The sequence below is a fragment of the Zootermopsis nevadensis genome, unplaced genomic scaffold, assembly GCF_977971745.1.
Source record: "Zootermopsis nevadensis isolate Lab colony 2312 unplaced genomic scaffold, Znev_1.0 Znev_ptg000002l, whole genome shotgun sequence".
Taxonomy (NCBI): Eukaryota; Metazoa; Arthropoda; class Insecta; order Blattodea; family Termopsidae; genus Zootermopsis; species Zootermopsis nevadensis.
This window is the reverse complement of record NW_028259134.1, coordinates 16,672,016-16,693,048: the sequence shown is the minus strand read 5'-3', so window position 1 is coordinate 16,693,048 and position 21,033 is coordinate 16,672,016. Positions and strand designations below refer to the sequence as shown.

Here is a 21,033-nt window from a genome sequence, read left to right as displayed (position 1 = left end):
CATTCTATTCTGCCTCCCCATTCTCTTCCATTTTTTTCATTCATATTATTCTCTTCTTTTCATGTAATGCATCTCCTTTCTTTTTTCCATATTCGGATTTATTATTTGTATTATTAGAGTAACTAAATCGAGTTGTATGAGTTGGACAGACATGTAGCACACGAGGGGGAAATTAGAACTGCATACTCAGAGTAGGGTCCAGTGTCAGTTATTTTAAAGCCTGGTAACACTGACATCTAACTTGATTATATAAAAGCATAAGGCAGTGGTCCCCAACGTGGTGCCCGCCAAGGCCTTTTTTTGGGTGCCCACGTTGATACGGAAAGAGGTTATACTGAATAATGAAGGCCATTCAACCATGAACATTATAAAATCAAAGCACAGATCTCTACTTACTAATGCCCATCTTGACGATTGTTTGCGAGCAGAAACATCATTCTACACTCCCAAATTTGAAAAACTGGCCGATGAAATACAGTGACAAACATCTCACTAACTTCCCACTTGAGTTATAATAATTGTACTTATAAAAGTACGTACTTTTGATTGCATGGTTTCTTGTATCATTAAACGTCGTGTTGTTTTGTGTATTATTTGGTGTCCATATCTTATTTGTCCAGAGAAAAGAAAATTTGACTTTGTTAATTGGTTGGTGCCCGCCATGATCTCATAAAATCTCAAATGTGCCCGTAGTCACAAAAGGTTTGGGGACCACTACACTAGACCCTTTTTAATTGCAACTTTGTATGCTTGTATTACATCAACACAGCGAAGTAAATTCCTCATATTGCAGAGAAGAAAAATCCACGTAGGAAACATAATTAGTGGTGAATTTTTATTTTATGATAGTGACACATTATAACACCAAGTTCTGGGTTTTGGTACAATATAGAATGTAGGTAAATTTCAGAATTTTGGAGAAACATATTTTGCCCATCTTCGGGGCTGAAGTCATATGATAGCATTAAATATGAGTGATAAGATTTCTGAAGGAAATAGAAAACTCAGGTAATTTATAAAAAAATTAAAACAAGAACAAGGAAGTGGTGTGATAACAAGATAGTAGTGACCTAGGTTATCGACAGTGAAGTGCAACATTTTTAAATATGAAATGAAAAGTGGTGTGTGGGAAATGCAAGATTAAAATTGTCAAAATGGTTAGTTTTAGTACATTTTATCAAGATACAGTTATCCCAGCTTGTGTTTTAATAAAACAGGTATGAATTTTTTAATTTTTTGAGTTTTTAAATTTTTAAAAAGGCTGTAAAGATGCATTTTAACAAAAAGTGAAATCACTCAAGAAGACACATGTTGACCTCAAGAGGCCTGAAATGCTTATGTCTATATAATACGATATTTAATAAAAATTCTTGATTTGTGAAATAATTGTGTACTTACAAAAAGTACATGGCATGAAGGATTATAAGTTTATTTGAATTGATGTTAATCCTTTCTAAGGCTCACATTCAGTTGCTTCATGGTTCCACATTTGAGAAACACTGTTCATGAATGGGGTGTTGAGAGGCCTGGTTCATGCTCTGTAGCAGAGCTTTCAGTCATAAAACTAGATTTAAATGTAAATTGTTTCTGTCCCAAATATTCTGCTCTAGATAACAATGGTTCTTCAAAGGTTTGCGCCATTCCTGGACCCTTTGATGTGTCAAGCTTGATGGTTCATAGGACAGCACTTCAGGAGTTGGAAGTGGTTTCCTTATTCTAATGATTCAGATTTTTTGACAGTTTCGCAAAGATTTTTCAACTTGTTAGTTTGTCTGTCCATCTGTAAGCGTGTCAGAATGTAGTTGTGGCTGGAAGGATGGTATTGAAGTTATGTAAAAGTAAAGTTGTCCCTGTGATTAAGCATCACACACTGGAGATATGGCTGCACACATTTTAAACCTCAGCACTAGATGGAGGTGCCGGGGTTTGATCCCCGACGGGGGCAGAGGATATTTCCTCTAGCCTCTGAGTCCAGACCGGCTCTGGGGCCCACCCAGCCTCCTCTACAATGGGTACCGGGGTCCTTTCCCGGGGCGTCATGCCGACCACTCACCCCCATCTAGTGATGAGGTCAAGAAAGAGAGGAGCTATACCTCCACTCACCCCAAGCGCCTTTACGGCACGTAGCGGGACAAACTTTACTTTACTAGATGGAGGTGAGTAGTCTGCTTCAATCTGGCAGTTTTACCCTCAGGTGAAAGAACTCTTGGCACCATTTGTACCATGCAAAGAGTTATTTTTCTGTCTACAGAACACTTAAGATTTTGTACATTATAGAAGGATCAGTTTATGCAAAGGAATCAGAAGTGTTGCTGAGTAAAGTTATAAAAAAAAACTTCATAGTTATACAAGTTTTGCGGCTTAAATTTACTATTGTATCACAAGATTCATTAAATATAAAAATGGCACAAACTGGTTTTTAAATGATAATATTGTTTCCCATTATTTATGGTTGCTTATGCTGATGGATAGTTCGGGCATATCTAACACTTAAATATTGTAATTGATAAATATGTCGCTTTAAGGTTAAGATCACAGTTCAAGAATTGGGAAGAGAAATAAATTAATCAAGAAGGCAAATTGGAACATTATCTATTCATGTAGGCATCCTAAATTTACTATCCCAATCAAAGGAACATAATATGGAAGGATACAATTACATATTTCTATCTTTAGTCACCGGGACTGTTTTCCTTCCAGGGTGGTCACGTTACACCCAAGTCGGGCTCCCCACCTCGACCGAATTCTGGAGGATGGAATCCACAAGGTCCTCCACCCCGGGAACAGATCCCAGACTTCCCTCCGGTACAACCTCTGCACCCAGATGAGGAGGACAGCGGCGACAGCAGTGATCCAGAGTCTGTCAAAAGACAGAAACTCTAGGACTGTCCTATAGATTGCAGCATCAAATGAGAAGGTTAATAATAATAAAGTGGGCCATGGAAGCAATCAAGCCAGGAACAAGTCTTAATTTTGCAAGTACTTTGTTGAAGAAACAAAGAAAAATTATTAAAGAAATGAAGAAAATAAGAATACAGACTTGCCGAGAGGAAGGGAAATTCAAGATGAATTGTACTCGAGGATTTTATACACCAGGAGAGAATTTAACTGGTGAAAATTGGCCGCCACTTGCTCTAATGTTGACTGTGGTTCTTTTAAGATAAAACCAATAATAGCAACACAGAATAAATTAATGGTTGGCTTATGTCTACAATTGTGAGAAAATGATTACAAGGCGGTAATCCTTTCACTAACTCTATTAAATGCCACTGCACTGAAGAGGGAAATATGGAGTATTGCAACCACAAGTCAAACAAGTTAGCTTTAAATGATCACTGAGGTAGACAAAAGAAAAGAATGAAGATAGATCATGCACAAGTGGAAGATAATTTGACTAAACTCAGCCACATGACTGCTAATTAATGAATTAAGTTCATCTTGTATTTGGTTTACTGTCCACAAAACAAATGATTGTTGTCGTACTGAATCCTTGTGTCTCATCCTATTTGGCAAGACAGTGAATGTATGGGACTGTGTAGCTGTAATCCAGAGATATAAGCTACCAGAATAGACTGTAATAGGAATGAGAAGATATTCAGAGAGAAAGACCAACTTTGTGCCAGGTGTAAATTAAATTTTACATTTTATTATTAATTTCTTTGGAATGATTACGTGAAACAACAGCTATATTTTGTGTGCTAATTACACTGATCCCTCTACATCCAGTCAGTAGGAGAGGCAAAAAAAGTAAGACTTCTGACATGAAATTATTATGCATGGAATGGTATCATTATTTTCAGTGGATAATGTGAATTATAAATACTCTACAAATCTTGGAACTTTTGTTTAGTAATGCAGAATGCTAGTTCCTTACATCTCATATACATTATAGCAGCTGAAGGACTGAGCATGTCTGTAAATTCTTAAGTGAATGTGATGCTAATGCAAATATGTTACATAAATTTGTTGTGAAATTTATAATTAAATTATATATAATGACACCATAAAATAGAATGGTAATGCATAATTCTAAAAAGTTTTCTCTACAACTTTTGTTTAGATTAAATTTTAATTTACATCAAAATAAAGACATTTTATAAAAGTGTATAATTAGCATTGTATCATAAAGGCACTGCATAAAGCAGTAGTGTGGTACATGGATTCAGCACGACCATTATCATTTTCTTCAACCCTGTTTGTCCAAGAATAGAAGCTGTGATTATTGCTGATTTAGAACTGTGGCAGTATCATTGTTTTCTTTATCCTATTTTTCAGCTAAATTTAACATGTTTTATCAGTTAACAGAAGAACATAGTATAACTACTAATATCAGAGACAAACATAATTATATTCACCATTTGATTGCTTCATGTTTCTTAACCTTATGAGTCACATATATAAGTTATAATTTTAATATAATAGGTGTATTTCTTGTTCAGAAGGTAGCTGATTTTTTTAAATAAGGATAATGTGAAGATAGGACAGTGATTAATAGAATATTGGTGGTGGTGATGTCACTAATTTGACGATTTTAAAATATTCGGGTGATAAACTAAAACTGAAGAGGTACATTCAAGAATGTCAACTTTCAGAGGAAATCATGTCACACGCGATGGCAGTCTCCTGGTCCTAGTAAATTGTATTGTTTGAATTACTAAGTTCATGGCTCGAGTGTTACGGCTCCGTACGCGATGATGAAGATGTAATTGTGGAGTTCATGTAGCAAGTGCTATTATTATAAAATGTGATTAGAATGATTCAGCAGATCATGAATCTTCATGTCCTTTACTTCTGCAGCAATAGCAACATGAGAGACAAAAGAAGATAACAGAAGAGAGAAAAGGACAGTAAGAGTTTAAGATATAAGTTTAACATTTTTAAGTCATTGGTGGTCCAATCATTATCCAAAATACTCTGTGAGATGTTTTCATTCTCTTCAATATTTCTTGTTTGCTAGTTAGTAACCAAAGAAGACACAGTGTTTTAATCTCCTAAGGAAGCTTCTTTTGTGACACAAGATATTCATTCCATGGTTATTAATACACAGACAGTTCAAAGAACACAACATTTAAAATAACATGACTCCGGGGATCAAATTTATTTGTGTTTAAATTAACAGTTTTTAGATTTTTACAATCAATTATTTTTACATTTAGAAATATATTGTGAATGATATGTCATTACCCACATATTTTAATATTTGTAAACAGTAGTAGTTGGGCAAGGCTGTGGTCTAGGCATTACGGAGTTTTCCTCTGGGGCTTCCCCGGTTTCTCCGTGGCATCCCAACAATTACTCCATACATACACAGAAGAAGGCAATGGCAAACCACTTCTGTATCACCTGCATAAAAAACATGTATGAACAGGTCCCAGTCCGAGAAAAGGATGGAAGGATCCTGTTCATAATATTTCGCCATATCCTGTAAAGGAGACGGCGTAATAAAGAAGTAGTAACCAGAAGTAAAATATTCGTTATATCTTTATTTAAACATATGAAAAAATCATCTGATTTATTTGGTCTTCACAGACAGGTTTTAAATTTTGCTTTGCATTTTTACAATTTCTTTTGTTATTACAAAACCATATTTTGTTACAATCATAACTTTTTGTTCAGATATTAAAAGGAATTAGCTCTTAAATGTACTGTTACAGAAACGGAAGCTAAATTAAAAGGTAATAGGTTAATTGGATGTATCTTTTGATATACTGTAGTGTGGTAATCTTGAGAACATTATTTCATTTTGTTCCATTAATAATGCAATTGATTCTTGGAGAAGTCAAGAGGAATTAGTTTCACAATACAGTATTATTTTCGCAATATGTAGTCATTTTTGCAAGGTGTTCAAAAGCAAACAAGATTTACTCGAAGAGTTTGCAAACAATTTTGACACTTGGTGTGTCCATAACTCTGGTATACGTACACATAAACATCATCTTTTCTCCTACGAGTTTAAATCAATAGTGTGGAGAATTATTTTATCACTTTTACTGTAATTAAGCATTACAAAGAACAGTGTCCTTGTTAAGCTAGGTGATAACAAAAAAGCCTTTTTGTGGTTAAAATATATGAAGGTTTTCTTGAGTACTGCACAGATGCAAATTTGTGTCTTAGATACAGTAATATATAATAATCATTTTTAAAAGAAAACAGAAAATGTTATATGTGTGTTGTTACGCTTATGCATCAATATTGTTACATGTACCATAAATACATTTTATCTGACAAATACATATGTCATTTTTATCATAATCGTTGGCTTTGAAATGACATTAATACTTATATAATAGTCTCTACATAGATATGTTATATTTTAGAGCATTTTCGCAATTCATAACAGAAACATAACTACCATAAGAAAATTATTATGTAAACATGATATCTCACTGGATTTTGCTGATAGTGAAGCATGTTATCTTCTCAAGTGATGCTCAACTGGAGATAACATTTGGTAATGCTTGTAACCACAAGCAGTTCCAAACCAAAAGTTGAATGACCTCTAGTCTTTATTTCTTTCTGTTTTGGCTGTCTGACCAAATGTTTATTTAAATTATTTAAATGAAGAGTTATTTCATTTATGATGTTCTGGGGTCCCCCCCCCCCCCCCCAACACTCAGCATCAAAACCCAGAAGAAAATCATCATCATTCTCACCACCATGAAAACCTCATACCTCACTTTATTTTATTTACATTCATACTTCTGCAGTTTTGGGCCAGATTCTCCAGGAACTGAATTTTACCTCTTGATCAGATAGCAGAATTGGGGAATCTGGAGATGCTTATGCATGATTGGTTTAGTTTATCTACCATATAATATAAATATTTTATTTTTATATATTTATGTAGCAGTGAAGTTTTTATATTGATTATAAACCTTAGTAACAGTCATGTTATTTTTGTCATATTCTTTGTACATATTCTCCTCAAGTCATTCAGTTTTTGAATGAATATTTTTGAAATTTTAATACGTACAGTTTCTAATACTGGCAGGAGATTTTGTCTTTAAAACTTATGCCATCAATTAATTAAATAAAAGGTGAGAGATCAGGGACCCTATTATTGTGTCACTTCATAAGTATTGTAGGATTTGTAGTGGACTTATATGGACAATTGCATATTCTTGCATATCAAGGCCATGGTTATTATTTCATTTGGCTATTCAGCCTATGTATACGGTGATTCTGTAATTGCAGTGCCAGGATATAGATAAAGCGGATGACTGTTTTGAAATTTAAACCAGTTTTTAGAGTAAGAATCAGATGTGTTCTGGTCATAGTTTCTGTCAGTGGTGCTGCTTCAGAACCTTAAATGAAGTGAAGCCATATTTTCAGTATTTTACTGTTTCCCACTTATGGTCATTTAATCCACTAGTCAGTAAGAAACGCACAGAGAGATGAAAAAGGATCCTTGAAAAGTTACCTTGATATTTTTGTTTCAGAGTGTAGGAATGGGAAGGTAAAAAGGGATTGAGTTAAGAAGATTTAATCACACTTTGTTGGAGACATAATTAACTTGCTTACTTAGCTGTCACTCTTTATTTTAATTAGCTGGATTACAGTGTGGAGTTTTTGCTTTAAGTACACTAAGTAGTTTATTTTCTTTCTCTTTGTTCTTGTTTCTTCTACATCTTTCTTTGGAGGTCGCCTGTGCTGTGCTCATGGTGAATAAATTGTTGATTACCATACATTATCCCTAGCACACAAGACTTTCCAGAAGGGTAACCAGATTTCACTTAGTTTGGCATCATTGCTACGTTTGCATAGTATCGAGTTTTTGTTTGTTTGTTTTTTTGCCTTATCTAAAAATGTGTGTCCTGGTGTAGTGTTTTCTTGTGAAGCATGTTAATTTGTTATTATATTTAAAGCATGCTGTTAAGTCTTTTAATTTTTAATTATGTGTCTATAATTTTCATATGCACTCCAATTCTCATTACATGCTGAGTAAATTTGGAAATTGTTTCCTGCATGCTGGTGATGGAAAATATTCATTATTTCTTCTCATACTTCATACGTAACATTGTCAATCTATAATGAAAAGGAATTTAATATTTCAGAATTTCAGTTCAAATTTCAGAACAAGTATTGTTCCATAAATGTTACTTTGACTCAAAAATCAAATGCATCATACTTATTTTTATAATAACATTCTATTATGATTACAGGTTACTGATCAAAACAAAAGCCATTTGTTTGTGGAAAAGACAAAGTTTATTAAATTATATCATTGGTGTTATCATTTATTGACTGGTGATGCCATTTTGGCACATGTTGGTGCCTAAAATTTAGGTTTTGTATTGTGTGTATTGTGCTTCTCAGGAAAACAAAAAGGGATAATAAGTACCTCTACTTTCAGGATGATGAATCACCTTGACAGAAGTTTTCTTCTGTGAGTATGTGAAGTAGAAGGTGGAGGTTGGCAGCTCAGGTTCTTACAACAGTATACTATGTCAATAAAGTTTCTACAGATCTCATACAGACATTGGCAACACTGATGTCCATCTTAAAGTGGATCCCATCAAATGTTAAACTTGTCTTTATGTACTTTTTGCTGCAGTTATAAACACTGTATAATAATTATTAAGATAAGCACAGTGTTGTTACCTCAGCAGATTATTTCAACCGAATTTAATGCTAAAATATTTTAATATGTATTTGTACATCTTCATAAAAGTTTAATTGGTTAATTTATGTCTCTTTTCTAGAACACCGATGTAGTTTAACCTTCATCTTATGAGAATGTGGAATTTAAATCCCTGTATTAGAAGGTCATCAGCCAGATCTTAGCTGTGATGTGGTTCAACAGTCGTGATAGCAGAATAGACACATGGCCAGCTAGACCACTTGTAAGCTGTGATGCACAACCAATAAAGGTTAGGTATTATTCAGATACAAAATCAACAGTGTTTTCAAGTGTTCTGTGAGAATTATTTATTTAATTATCCTGAATTCATAAATCTTAACAAAAGTGGTATCTGCTTTGGTATAAACATAGAGTTTGTGGAATAAAAACAGGAAAAAGGTGTCACCAATAGTCCGAATGAGGTCTGCAGTAATTGTAATGCTTAATTAATAGTAAGTCTTACACACTATGAGAAAACAGGAACATTATTAAATTTTACTGAACTCTAAATCCCCCAAGAATGTATACGATTTTTCAATATCAAATTAATAGATATTCTATACTTGTATACTACAATTAAAATAAGATTGCATATACTGTATGTAATTATTTTTTGTTTCACAACACACTAGTTCACAGTTGAAATGTGATGTCGGTCGTATTCACAAAGCCATGTTCTACATAAATATAAGAGAGAAATCTCTTGTGCAATTCAGTTTGTTAGTTATATCAGTTTTTCTTGAGAAGTGTATTAGTATTAGCAAACAAGAGTACACATTAAACATCAAGGTACTAATTATGAATAATAATGACTGTTTCATCAAGAAAAACCACCCTAGGTTTTAGTTTATTCTAACATCTTGGTTATATATTGTACAGTGTGGATGGTTCTAGGGGATTCTATTCTTGTAGTTTGTAAGTAGGTCAAATGAACGCAGTAGCCTGCTGTATTGCTAACACTGTGAATGCCTTATAATTGTTTAATTTGTAATGTCAGAAGTGATTATTATAAACAGTTTTGTTGTCATAACTCTTTATTAAAACTTTATCTCTTGGCACTGTATTGTTTTAAATCATTCTGAATATTTTAACAGCTGATTTGTTTAGTTAGTTTAAAATATGTATTAATGTGACGTATAAATTAGTTTGTAAAATATGTATTTTGTAGTACACAAAAATATGTTTGCACTAAACATGAAAAAGTTGAGAGTGTGATGTTAGCAATTTGAAAGATATTAAAGTTCTGGTTAAATTTAAAAATGCTTACATCAATGTTCCTTCTTGAAATTAAATGATGCCAAGAGATTACTAATTATTAACATGTCTTGAACCTTGAACATGGTTGGAATGAAAGCTATGACACCATTTGTTTTGTAATAGGATGCCAATGTAGTATCCATAAATGTGTTTTTTTGTATGATAAGCAACAGAGGATTTGAATTGATATGGTCATAGGAAAAATGCATTACTTAATATGGTTTAAGCACGCTTAGCAGTTTTCACTTGATATAATTGTGATGCAGGTCAACATGTATAGGGATAAAACATTTACAACATGCTTCTACACATTCATTGTGTTTTACATGGAATGTGTTCAAGCTATTATATTTTTGTTTACAATATTTTTTGGCAGATGACAATACTGCAATATTAATAATGCATAATGTATTCGACATTTCATGTGCATAATCATCTCAGAGTGATCATAATGATGTCTTATTACAGTATTCCATTGCAACTACACCGATAAGTTCAGCAATGAGAAATATGTTTTTCCCATGTATGCAGCTTAAAAACACTGACACATTAGTTTTAGATTGGATTTTAAAGTACCTTTTCAACATGAAGGTGATTCATATACTGGAATAATGGATGCCAGTAGACAAAAGCGTAAAGCAGAAATAAGAAAAGTAGAAACCACATTTTGAATGCATTATATGTGTTTCAACTTCAGTCACATCGTCATTCTTGTAATTCTTCTTCTTTACATCATATTATATTGCTGACAGAGTTTACATCATACTTTGTATTGTTATTTTATTATTACCCAATTTCCAGTTTTGAATGCTTATGACAACCACTTTCTGGCAAAAAAATTCCAGGATAAACTTTTAGTTGCTATAAGACCCAAATATGTTTGTTGTGTAACTTGAAGAGTGTGATGAAACTAATGAAACACAATACCCTGGCCTATAGGAAAATGCTGCACTCAAACCTCACATCTGCATAAATTCAAATTTCACTGCCATGAGAACCTTAATTCTCCTAGCATGAGAGATGCAACTGTCCACTGTATTCTGTACTCTAGTGTATGAATTTCTTTGAATGTTGGTTGCTACATTGTTCAGGTTTGGTAGAAGAAAGTTGGTGTCCATAGACAAAATACTGTATCCACTAAACAAAGCAAGTAATATATTTTCACCATTTGCACTGCAAAAACTTTGTTAAAATGGTCTTTTGATATCATGTACAGTATGTGTGTTCACAAAACCCCCGCTCCTCATGTTAGATTGGAAAGAATAAAAACAATTTGTTTTGCATTTCAGTAATGATTCATTTCTAGAAATTTTCATAAGTTATAATTTTTACTATAAATGTTTACAAGTGATGACTAGCAAAACTATTTTTAAAGTCTCCAAAAAGTGCAGAAATGCATGTCTCAGTATACGTTATGAACAAATAAAAAATAAAATGAGTCCAGGTACAACTGTACAGTGTCTTCTTTCATATACATGTTCACAGTTGAGGGACTGAAAAATTGATTATATATTTCATTGGATAAGTCATTCATTTATTACTAGTTTGCCAAGATTAGTGCAGTTATATACAGTCAGTTTTTCAGCCACTCAAAACGAGCACGAAAATATACTGTAATGGTTGAATACAATTTTTATTAAGAAAGTGTGATTATTGTCAATTCTTTGACAAAACATCTGCAACTGACTTTTTCTTGTCTTCATGTAAGTTAATATTGACATCTGTATGTATTGTAAAATATGCAGTTTTCAAAATATAATAATGGATGTTGATTCTGAGTTATTTTTCTTTATATAATGTATTCTACTTCTTTCTTTGTTGGAACTCTGTCAGTCAGACCAACATCATAGCATAGGGCATCTTTCAGAAATCTGCAGCCTATGGGCCACATGTTTTATAGGACCCATCACATGATTTTGGAATTAGCTAATATGAAAAGGGGAGCAGTATTCTGCTACTGAAGAGAACACTGGTATAAATTTATATACATTATCTAAGCATTAGGGCAAATAATTTCTAAACATTTTTATAAAAAAGGGGGAGATGTAGGCCTGTACTGTTACATTGTTCTGTTGTTCAAACCATATAACATTTAATAACTAGGGAATGGCTGGACAGAAATTCATGAAATCTAATCTCTACTGCAAACATAATTTCTAACATCTTACACTTCCATTCTAACAGATGCTAACAGTCTCTTCACATTTGATAACTACACAGTCACTGTAAACCTCGTCATGAAATTTGGTATGGACTTAGTGCCGCAGGATACTTCTTACACTCGGTAATACCAATGTGACGTGCTCAAAATTGTTAGGGTGAAGTATGATGAAGCCATTATCTTGGATGTGACATTCTGCACACATACATTGCTGGTGGTACACATATTGTTGATAATGAATGAATAACTTTTACATATGGACTAAAGTCTTCAATAATTTCTATTGAATTTTTTAAATGTGTCCAAAAGCAAATTCACTGTAAAAGACAAAAACAAAAATCAATAACATAGACTATGCAATGTAACAGTTATCAGTAGAAATTGTCATCTTAACATACACTGGTATTAAAACCATAATTATAGTAAAACTGTTACAATGTGAAAACAGTTTAGTGTGTTGATGAAAGACTCTCGGGCAACAAGCCGTGTCAGGTTGCTGAATGGTAAATGAACCATTTCTTCCGCCAACGTTTCGAGTGTGGGTTACTTCTGTTAATTTCTTGTAAACATAGCATGATTGAATACATGGCTAAAATTCATCTTATCAGGAATTCTGAGTTTATTAAAGTAATCAGAAATAAGCATTATATATTTTAGATCGATGTTTGTCATGGAACATAATGAAATAATTTTGAAATTAATAAACAATATATAATTTGGTTAAATAAATTTAATGCAATTCCTTTGTGATTCATGAAAAATTTGTATTTTAGATAAAGATAGTTTTGCAATTCAAAAAATTATTTATCACATCTTGGTTAGTATGTTCGTATGCGGACTTCATACCTAATTAAAATTTTAACGAAAGAGACGCATGGTATGACCCACAAGAATATGGTTCTGCCAGATATTAGAACACGTAGATAAGGAACAGCTGGAAAGAAATCGTTCAGTGAAATCTGAAGACTTTTCGATCATCAACACGTAATAAAATCAAAGCTATTATAGAAGAAGACACGGAGGTTTTAACTTCATGCATTAATCAATAGATGGCATAAATCGATGTCGAATGATTGTGTGACAGAGCAGAGTGGTTCGGTTGCATCCTGAGGTAATGTAGTTCAAGATTATCGATACAAAGGGAATATCATATTTTAATGATCGATGCTGATGTGAAATGCAGTAAGACGATTGCATTAGTGAGGTGCGGGTGTATGTGCTGACGTTCGGGTCTTTTAGCGTGTTAGTTTATAATATTTCAATGGTGGGTGGCGATTTAGGTTGATTTAAAGTTTCAATTCATCTTCAAAATTTATATTCGGAGAAAAGAAATTGTTAACTGGAGTCACATATTTATCTGTATAGATTGCTGTATTCTCATTACTATGTACTTCATCGAAAAGTGACCCGTTTCTCATCAGCGAATTTGCCCAAATCTTGTTTACCATCCTTCAGTTTCGTAAGCCTGCATGTTACAGTTTAAGATAGGAACTGCTATGGTAAAGTTAATTTGTGACATCGGAAGTTTTGTCTTATATTGCTGAGAATCGTGAGATAACCTAACATTCCTTAATGAAATAACAAAACAACCATATTAAGTTACATGAGGGCTGACGATGTCGATATGAATTATGTCCGACAGTTGTTTATTCCTTTGTTTAACGACACTTGGAGGTCCAGATTATTTCGCTTCGAATTGATAAATGACAATGTGATGATAATGAATTGGTATATTTGATTGCAAGTACAGAGGAAAGTACGGGAAATCTAATTTAAGATACTGGGTGTATCTTTTAGATTTTAAACGACATTAACTGAATCTGTATCAGCAGCGATTTCTATGACGCGATATTTGTTGTTGTTGAGCATAATTATGTGCGGTGATCTGATCGGCACATTAATGCAAGTACTATAGTATCGTGAAATTTCTGTCTAGTGTTTAGTGAATAGACATTCAATGTGGTGACTTTGTGGACCAAGTCAACTGAATACCAGGAGACAGGAAAGACAGATTAGTGAAGTTGGTTTCGTTGATGTTTGCTGAAACTGATATTTAATGCAGGGACATTAATATTTTTGCGAATTGAGAAGAATTAACCATGGATTTCAGGAGTTGCTTTGTCTTATAACGAATAGTAGCAAAGAGGACGATTGTTTTAAACAGGAAATAATTTATTAATGAACCTACATCTGTAAAACTATGAAGCGTAAGTCACAGTGCAAGTAGTAAACAAGCTAGGGTGCGGGAACAATTTAAGGAGTCTAAATAACCTTCCAGGACTTCTCCAGCAATTCTCCATGACAAATAATTTTCCGCATACGTTTCCAGGAATTTTCATGGAATTCTCCAGGAAATCCCCACGACCACCCGATGAACACGATAGAAATTCTCCAGGACAACCCAACCCATCGTAAAACAACCTTATATAACTACCCTTAACTTACCTGACTTAACTAAACCTAACCTAACCCAAAACGCAACCTAATCCAATGTAACTTATCCCAATCAAACTTAAAGGAATCCAAAATAACCGATCCGCATAGGATCAAACCCACCACCGCTTAATTAACCATTTATACGTTACATACTGAAGCCAGAGTAACTCGATTGGCAAGTTTGTAAGTGTCATTTGAAGGAGGCCATGGAGCCATAGAATTTGCTTGAAATCTTGAGATGGGAGTGATAATGACGCCATTGCCGATGATGATCTGTGCATGAGCATCATAAACATAACCTACCGTAACCCAACTCAGACTTAAACTATGGTGTCTGACTGTCTTACTTTTTAACTAGATAATGGCAAGATTTAATTAAATTTCGTATGTACGTTATATCACAGGTGCTCCAAACTCATATTCCCACACCTGGTAATACCAACTTCAACGTTGCTTGAATTCGTGAAAGGAGTGATGATGACGCCATTACCCGTGATCATATCCGCATGCGTATCAATAACGTAACCTGTTATAACCTAACTTAACCTTCTACCCAATTCAGACTTTAAATGTGTTCTCTGATTGTGGTACATTAATATTAAAAAAATACTGCAAAGACTTTAATGAAACTTTGTATGGACGTTATGTCATAGGTGATTGCTCGAACCTCATAATTCGTAACGTCCCACATCTAGTAGAACCAACGTAACAGGTGCTTGTGCTATATGTCTGTATCACGCAGCTATAATAGTAATTCCCAACCATGTCAGATCAGAAGATTGATAAAGTGGCTACGAATTCTCTGGTGTGTGGTAAAACTGCTACTCAAAACAATAAAATTATATAAATGCCACCAAACAAATCAATGTAATTTTTTTGTGCTTTGAAATCTGTGGGAGCAGTGACTGGAATACACTGTATAAATGAGATCCATACAGTTCATCCTGCTACATGTTAACCACTATTTCAACTTTTAGTTATCATCAAATAAATGTTTATAACATAAAATATTTCTCTCATATAGTTGCACAACATTTTGTCTGAATTTTTTTTTGTAAACAGTAAATGAGAGTTTCGAACCATGGTCTTGAAGTGAAGTGTAAACTATGAAACTAGCCAAAACGATGTATGATATATACCATAGTACATACTCAGACTGGAGCTAAGAAAATTATCTTTGGTTAAAGTGTTGGGTAATAATATCTGGGTTAAGGATCACAAAGTAGGTCAGAAAGTGTGGGTAAAAGAGATGTGAAGTTTATTTCTCAGCATTTATTATGCTAAGAGGATTCTCAGTAGCAGTGAAAAATAAAATTGTTAATTTATTCCTGATCTAACAAGTATAATTTTTAAAACTGCTAGTTGTTGGTTTTATATGTAAATAGAAATTATACTCACTGTTCCCAAGCTTGAAAATACTTTCAAAGGTTTGCTAATCCCCTTTTTATTTCTATACAAAAGTAGATTTCTATCTTAATGGATAATAGTCATTAGAATTGCAACCAGGGGTTAGTCCAGTTAGTGTTAACCTGAATACATACTTTATAGTGTTTATTTCAATGCAAATTCTAGGCTCTTGGCATTGCTTTCTTTATTTCCCTTCTTTATAGGTATCTAGTATACAAAATAATTACAAGTGGTCATTTTATTCAGACAATAATGCAGTGTTGAGGCCTGTTCCATTAGATTATAACACTGAAAGGATTGTATCACAATACTAAACACATGAACATCTCATATCTGAAGTACAAATTGGGGGGTCCAAGACAAGTACTAGTCATATCATCCAGTATGAACCAAATTTATCTGTAGTGACATATTTAAATGTGAGCTCAGGCATTCACAAATAGTTCAGAATTTGAACAGTTCATATATTCCTTATTATAACAATTTTTTTTCATGGAAAAGATCACAGTTATCACTCCTCCACAGCACCACAGAAAGCCTCAGCACAATTTCTTATTCTAGAGTACAGGTGATGTTAATCTTGTAATAAACTGCTATCTCGGCTGTCACTGGAGAAGGAATGTAATCTCTCAATAGATACACTGAGCTGCTCTAGACTCTCCATAAGGCGATGCATGTTCTCCTGGCCAGCATGTAAACCTTCATCACTGAGAGGATCATACAGTTCCTGTTGCGCTCCTAAGTCAAAGTGCAGCCTTGCCAATCGCTCTTGTTGCTCGCGGATCCCTGTCATCTGTTCCATACTGCAGTCTTTACCTACAGAATAAATTATTTATTGTAAAAATATTGTATATCTCCATATAATTGTTATAGAAGTAATCCAAGTATACAGCAAGTTGTAATACACAAACATAATTGCTAATTTAGAATGAAGAAAAATAACTTTAGTGTAAAGAATCTATGATTTGTCAATTCAAAAGAGGATAGCATAAAACCTGTAAACAGTTCATACTTCCACACATTGTTCTTATCACCATAGCACTGGGTCCAATGCTGTGGATACCGGCAGCTTTTTTTGCTATGGGTAAATCTGACTACACATTTCCATCCAATGCCATGAGAGTAACAACGATTTTGAGTCTTTAAAATATAACTAAGAAGATGTTCAGATGAACGATGCAAAGACTCTTACAAAATAAGGATTCAGTATGATTTAGATTCTTAATTCAGTCATTTTAGGCTCATCAAATGAAGAATTTTACAAGGGGAGGAAACAGTAATACAAATTATAAGGCACTACGTTTTGAAGGGTTTTAAACACTGAGATGCAAAATCTCTGATACTTTAACAAAACATAATACAGAGAAGATGGATGAGACATGATGAAGTGTTCTAAAACTGCAAATCTATCCATCAGTATGAAGTGATGGGTTGCACTGATACAGCAAATATGAAATTCCTCCAATACATGGTAGGAGTCTTGCAACAAACAAGTGAAGAGATAAACAATATTCACAGCAGTATATGATTAGTAGATGGCATTTGTTAATATCAAGGAAAGTAAAAAAGTAATGTCCTAAATGTCAGAATAGAAGATGTCTCATACATGTAAAATATAAACTTCAGGGCACTTGAGTGATAGAATAAACCAACTAGTGACACATTCAAAGACTTTAATATTTTCAGTAAGTCTAATAATTTATTACAAAGTTCAGTGTATGGTGAGAGAGAGAAATATTAGCATTATTTTAGTTCTAGAATTAACATTCTAAAGTAGAGACTGACACATTTCCAGACAGGTATAGCATATGTTATCAAGAACAATAAGGAAGAGAAGGGAGATTTGGTTAAAATACCTCCATCAATCATAGTTTTACGGTGATGATGATTTATTAGGTAAAATACATGAACAATAAAGACAAACATGGTGCTCTGGACCCACAAACAAATTACCCACAGTTCAGAAATATGTTGTCAAAAACAGTCACATTCCTTGAATATGTTAAGTTGGATAAAACTGAAGTCAACAAACTTAGTATACAATGCAAAAACACAGAGGAACTCACTTGATGTCAAAAATATTTAGATGAATGTATGTACAGAAATATCTTCAACTCCTTGTGTGTGTGTGTATAGGAAGTACACTTCATGTATGAAGTGCAAAAATGTTTATAAATAACTTGAGGTGCATACCTTTCATTTTTAGAGGGTAGTTGTATTTGTTCTCATTATCCTACCTGCTACTCCCCACACTCTCAAGATCATGGTCCGATAGACTCACCAAAAGCCCGCAGTTTGCCAGAATGGAAGTCTTCAAGAAGGTGTAGTAGAGCTGCCTCCATACGTCGAACATCTGTTACATCTGAGAGAAAAGAGTGGTGTTGACACGAGCGCCGACCTGCACCCATGTCTATGCCTACCTCATAGTGCAAACAAAACAAAGCACAAACTAAACTAAACTAAAACAAAAACAAAACAGAAGTGTGCCAAACATAATAATAATAATAATAATAATGATTCTACAACCAAGCTACATAAATTAAAGAATAAACAAATATAATACAGTAATATTAATGCAAATAATGTGCAATACAAAAGAAACACAATATGCTACCATTTTAAGCTTTCATGCATTTCAAACAAAACACCACAGTTACAAAATATAATACAGCTTTCATGTTTTATGCTATGATCAGATGCTATATTAAATATACCTTCTTTTTCTAACATCACTTTCATTTTATATAGGTCATTAGTATATTAAATAGGTGTATTCAAACTGAATACTTCTTATTTATTAGCTTACACTATATTGTTTTCTTGACAACAGTGAACTGTATTAAACGTTTCTCACACAGAACAGTGATTACTTAATTTCTTAATAACTTTGGTGTTGAACAGTTTAATTGAAAAATACTTTTGTAAGTTCTTTGTTAATTCAAATTATCTGAGGCATTTTATAAAAGTTATGTCACATTACCATCAGTACTGTAGGGCATTTTTGCTGAATAAAATTAAGTATAGAAAGAAATAACAAAACAAATCCTAATCAAGACAACACAAAAATAAATTATGTTTTTTCATTTTATTCCATCTTCTGGCTGTCATAGAGGGCATATTTTGTAACCAGTCTTGCTGTAGATTTAAACTTTGAAATAACTCCTTCCCCAAGTGCGGAATTAACCCTAGATATGCCCTATTGCAGTAAACCATAGGAAATTGAAGGGGGCAGTGTACTGAAATAAAATGATATATTTAAAAGTAGATTTAAATGGTCTGTGAGCATTATTTCCATGGTGAATTTAAATTGCAAGATAAAATACTATAAGCAAGGGTGTTTTGTGGCAGACACTGCATCCATACCTGAATGTGTGTACAAAATTTTGTGATCCATGTACAAGTTATTATACAACCAAGGCTATTTTGGGTGCTGTACTCATTGTTACATCTTTGCTTTATAGCATATCAGCATTTCTCTTATAGAGAGACTAAAAATTACATAGAAAGTTAACTTCAACACTGATTCGATTTTTGAGTAGCTACTTCAGTCATTACAAATTATTGTTCATATATTATTAAAATATTCCATGGATAAATACAAAATAACACTGTAGGGGTAATATGTTAATGCAATAACCACAGCAAAAGAGTGAACTTTATTGTAACAGTAGTAAAGAATAATTTTATATTAAGATTCAAAACTGCATCATAAATTCTAATTGTCAAATACTGAATTACATAGTTGCATCATGTCCCCATAAATATCAAGAACAGCGCAATTTCCTCACATGTACATACTGAAGTGTCAAATTGCATTTACCAGACTGCTGCTGTCTAAACTTTGTACCTTTCTTGGTTTTGTGTAGTCGTGCTGCTACTGGATTCAGCCTTGGTTCACGTGAAGAGGGTGAATTGTCCAGCATGAGTGAAGATGCGCAAGGCAATCTCTCATTCACATAAAGAAATTTTGTATGCTGACTTCCAGTAACAGATCCTGAGACAAACACATATAAAACACGAACATTAAGATATGTAATGGTAGAGTTCATATTAGTCTTTTTCAGAACTTTCCAGAAGGAACTGTGGTTACCGTGAATTCCCTAAACAATGTTGATCAGTCATGGACTACATTGAAAGTTTCTGAATGTTTATTTTTTTACTGTTTTAAATTGGCAGCTATAATGCTGATGTTAAGAAATCATGGAGCTATATCTCCATTGCCCCATACATAAGCATGGCACAGTGTTTATATAAGTACCAGGAACAACTTTATTTTATGACCACTTCTTTCCATCTCCTTTCCTGTTCATGAATCATTCTGGGACATATTCTGTACAACTAATGGCATCATTAAACAAGCCACAAATAAATAAAATAATTTTCCTTAAAAATCTTATCACCTGCAGGTGATGTAATTGCTGATGTTCCCAAAATAGGAGCTGCTGACATTCTATTCGGATTGCGTGAGCCCCCTGACCCTTGGCTCTGAGCTCCTCGCACACTTCCTGCACTTGATGACACCTGCAAAAATATTTGATGATTCTTGTAAAAGATAAAATCGTTATTATGTGATAGATGTTCACATGCAGGTGACTTGACTAATGTGAACATCATTATTGTTATTACTGACCTTGTTACTGTCAGGGGAAGTGGGAGAGGTTTGAGTCACCTTACTCACACCAGCAGTTACTGGTGGTGTCACTTCACCAGACTTGCTCATCATTCTGGAGTCATCATCCGACGGAACCAGTTGTTGGAGTTCACATTCCTCACCTTCCGTCGCCATCGTTTCAGAACTAGGCCTACCGACCCTGTTAATTAGCATTACACACCATAATTAATTTTACTGCTTTCAGCTTTCTGAGGGGTGCTTAAAGTAATTATGACCTTGGTGTCCATTTTATATCAGAGAAACCATTTACTTGCCAAAAATTTTTGGGACTATTAATGTGGTACTAAAACCTCTCGTGCTAAAAGTCCCTCCTCAAATTTCCGTAACTCATGTATATTGTATACTCTTCTTTAACACTATGTATGACGTATGCCAACAAAAAATGATACATTATGACATCAGCCAACAGATGACTCTCCAAAACATTTAATATGTTATATCAACTTTCGCGGCAACAGTGCGCACTAAAAGTCTTCACTG

General features: G+C 33.7%; 2 protein-coding genes and 1 long non-coding RNA gene across 20 annotated transcripts in view; 1 reads left to right on the top strand and 2 right to left on the bottom strand.

The window, feature by feature from the left end:
- The window catches only part of exd (PBX homeobox extradenticle), a 378,101-nt gene extending 366,452 nt beyond the window's left edge, over positions 1–11,649 (top strand). For 9 of the 12 annotated variants that reach the window (XM_087351448.1, XM_087351449.1, XM_087351452.1 and 6 more), the window contains one exon: positions 2,701–5,322. In XM_087351448.1, the coding sequence (XP_087207574.1) occupies positions 2,701–2,883 (183 nt within the window). In that variant the 3' untranslated portion in view covers positions 2,884–5,322. Of the gene's footprint in view, positions 1–2,700; positions 5,323–8,353 lie in introns of those variants that run through there. The other 3 variants (XR_015535862.1, XM_087351479.1, XM_087351471.1) reach the window with 1 other exon arrangement.
- On the bottom strand, positions 11,187–13,263 carry LOC147875090 (uncharacterized). Its single transcript, XR_015535868.1, has 2 exons — positions 12,885–13,263; positions 11,187–12,355 (listed from the first exon to the last, which is right to left on the bottom strand). It is a non-coding gene; the product is annotated as an uncharacterized LOC147875090 (long non-coding RNA).
- Positions 13,264–16,048: 2,785 nt separating this feature from the next.
- LOC110838445 (coiled-coil domain-containing protein 28A) lies at positions 16,049–20,942 on the bottom strand. Of its 7 annotated transcripts, none has more exons than XM_022081645.2 (6): positions 20,808–20,942; positions 20,512–20,692; positions 20,282–20,402; positions 19,702–19,875; positions 18,163–18,297; positions 16,049–16,697 (listed from the first exon to the last, which is right to left on the bottom strand). In XM_022081645.2, exons 2-6 carry the CDS (start codon positions 20,665–20,667, stop codon positions 16,456–16,458), a joined length of 828 nt encoding a protein of 275 aa, XP_021937337.1. In that variant the 5' UTR covers positions 20,668–20,692; positions 20,808–20,942; the 3' UTR covers positions 16,049–16,455. The 7 variants fall into 7 exon arrangements, with proteins under 7 accessions (XP_021937337.1, XP_021937338.1, XP_021937334.1 ...); XM_022081646.2 differs by having other exon boundaries at positions 20,804–20,906; XM_022081642.2 differs by lacking the exon at positions 20,808–20,942 and having other exon boundaries at positions 20,512–20,797.
- Between the last annotated feature and the right edge of the window lie 91 nt (positions 20,943–21,033).

Coding starts and splice junctions, on each gene's coding strand:
- LOC110838445 (XM_022081642.2), bottom strand. CDS start 20,706: ATGCTAATTAACAGGGTCGGTAGGCCTAGTTCTGAAACGATGGCGACG. Junction 18,298..19,701: donor GTTTAGACAGCAGCAGTCTG/GTAAATGCAATT, acceptor ACTATGAGGTAG/GCATAGACATGGGTGCAGGT. Junction 16,698..18,162: donor TGGCAAACTGCGGGCTTTTG/GTGAGTCTATCG, acceptor TTTATTCTGTAG/GTAAAGACTGCAGTATGGAA.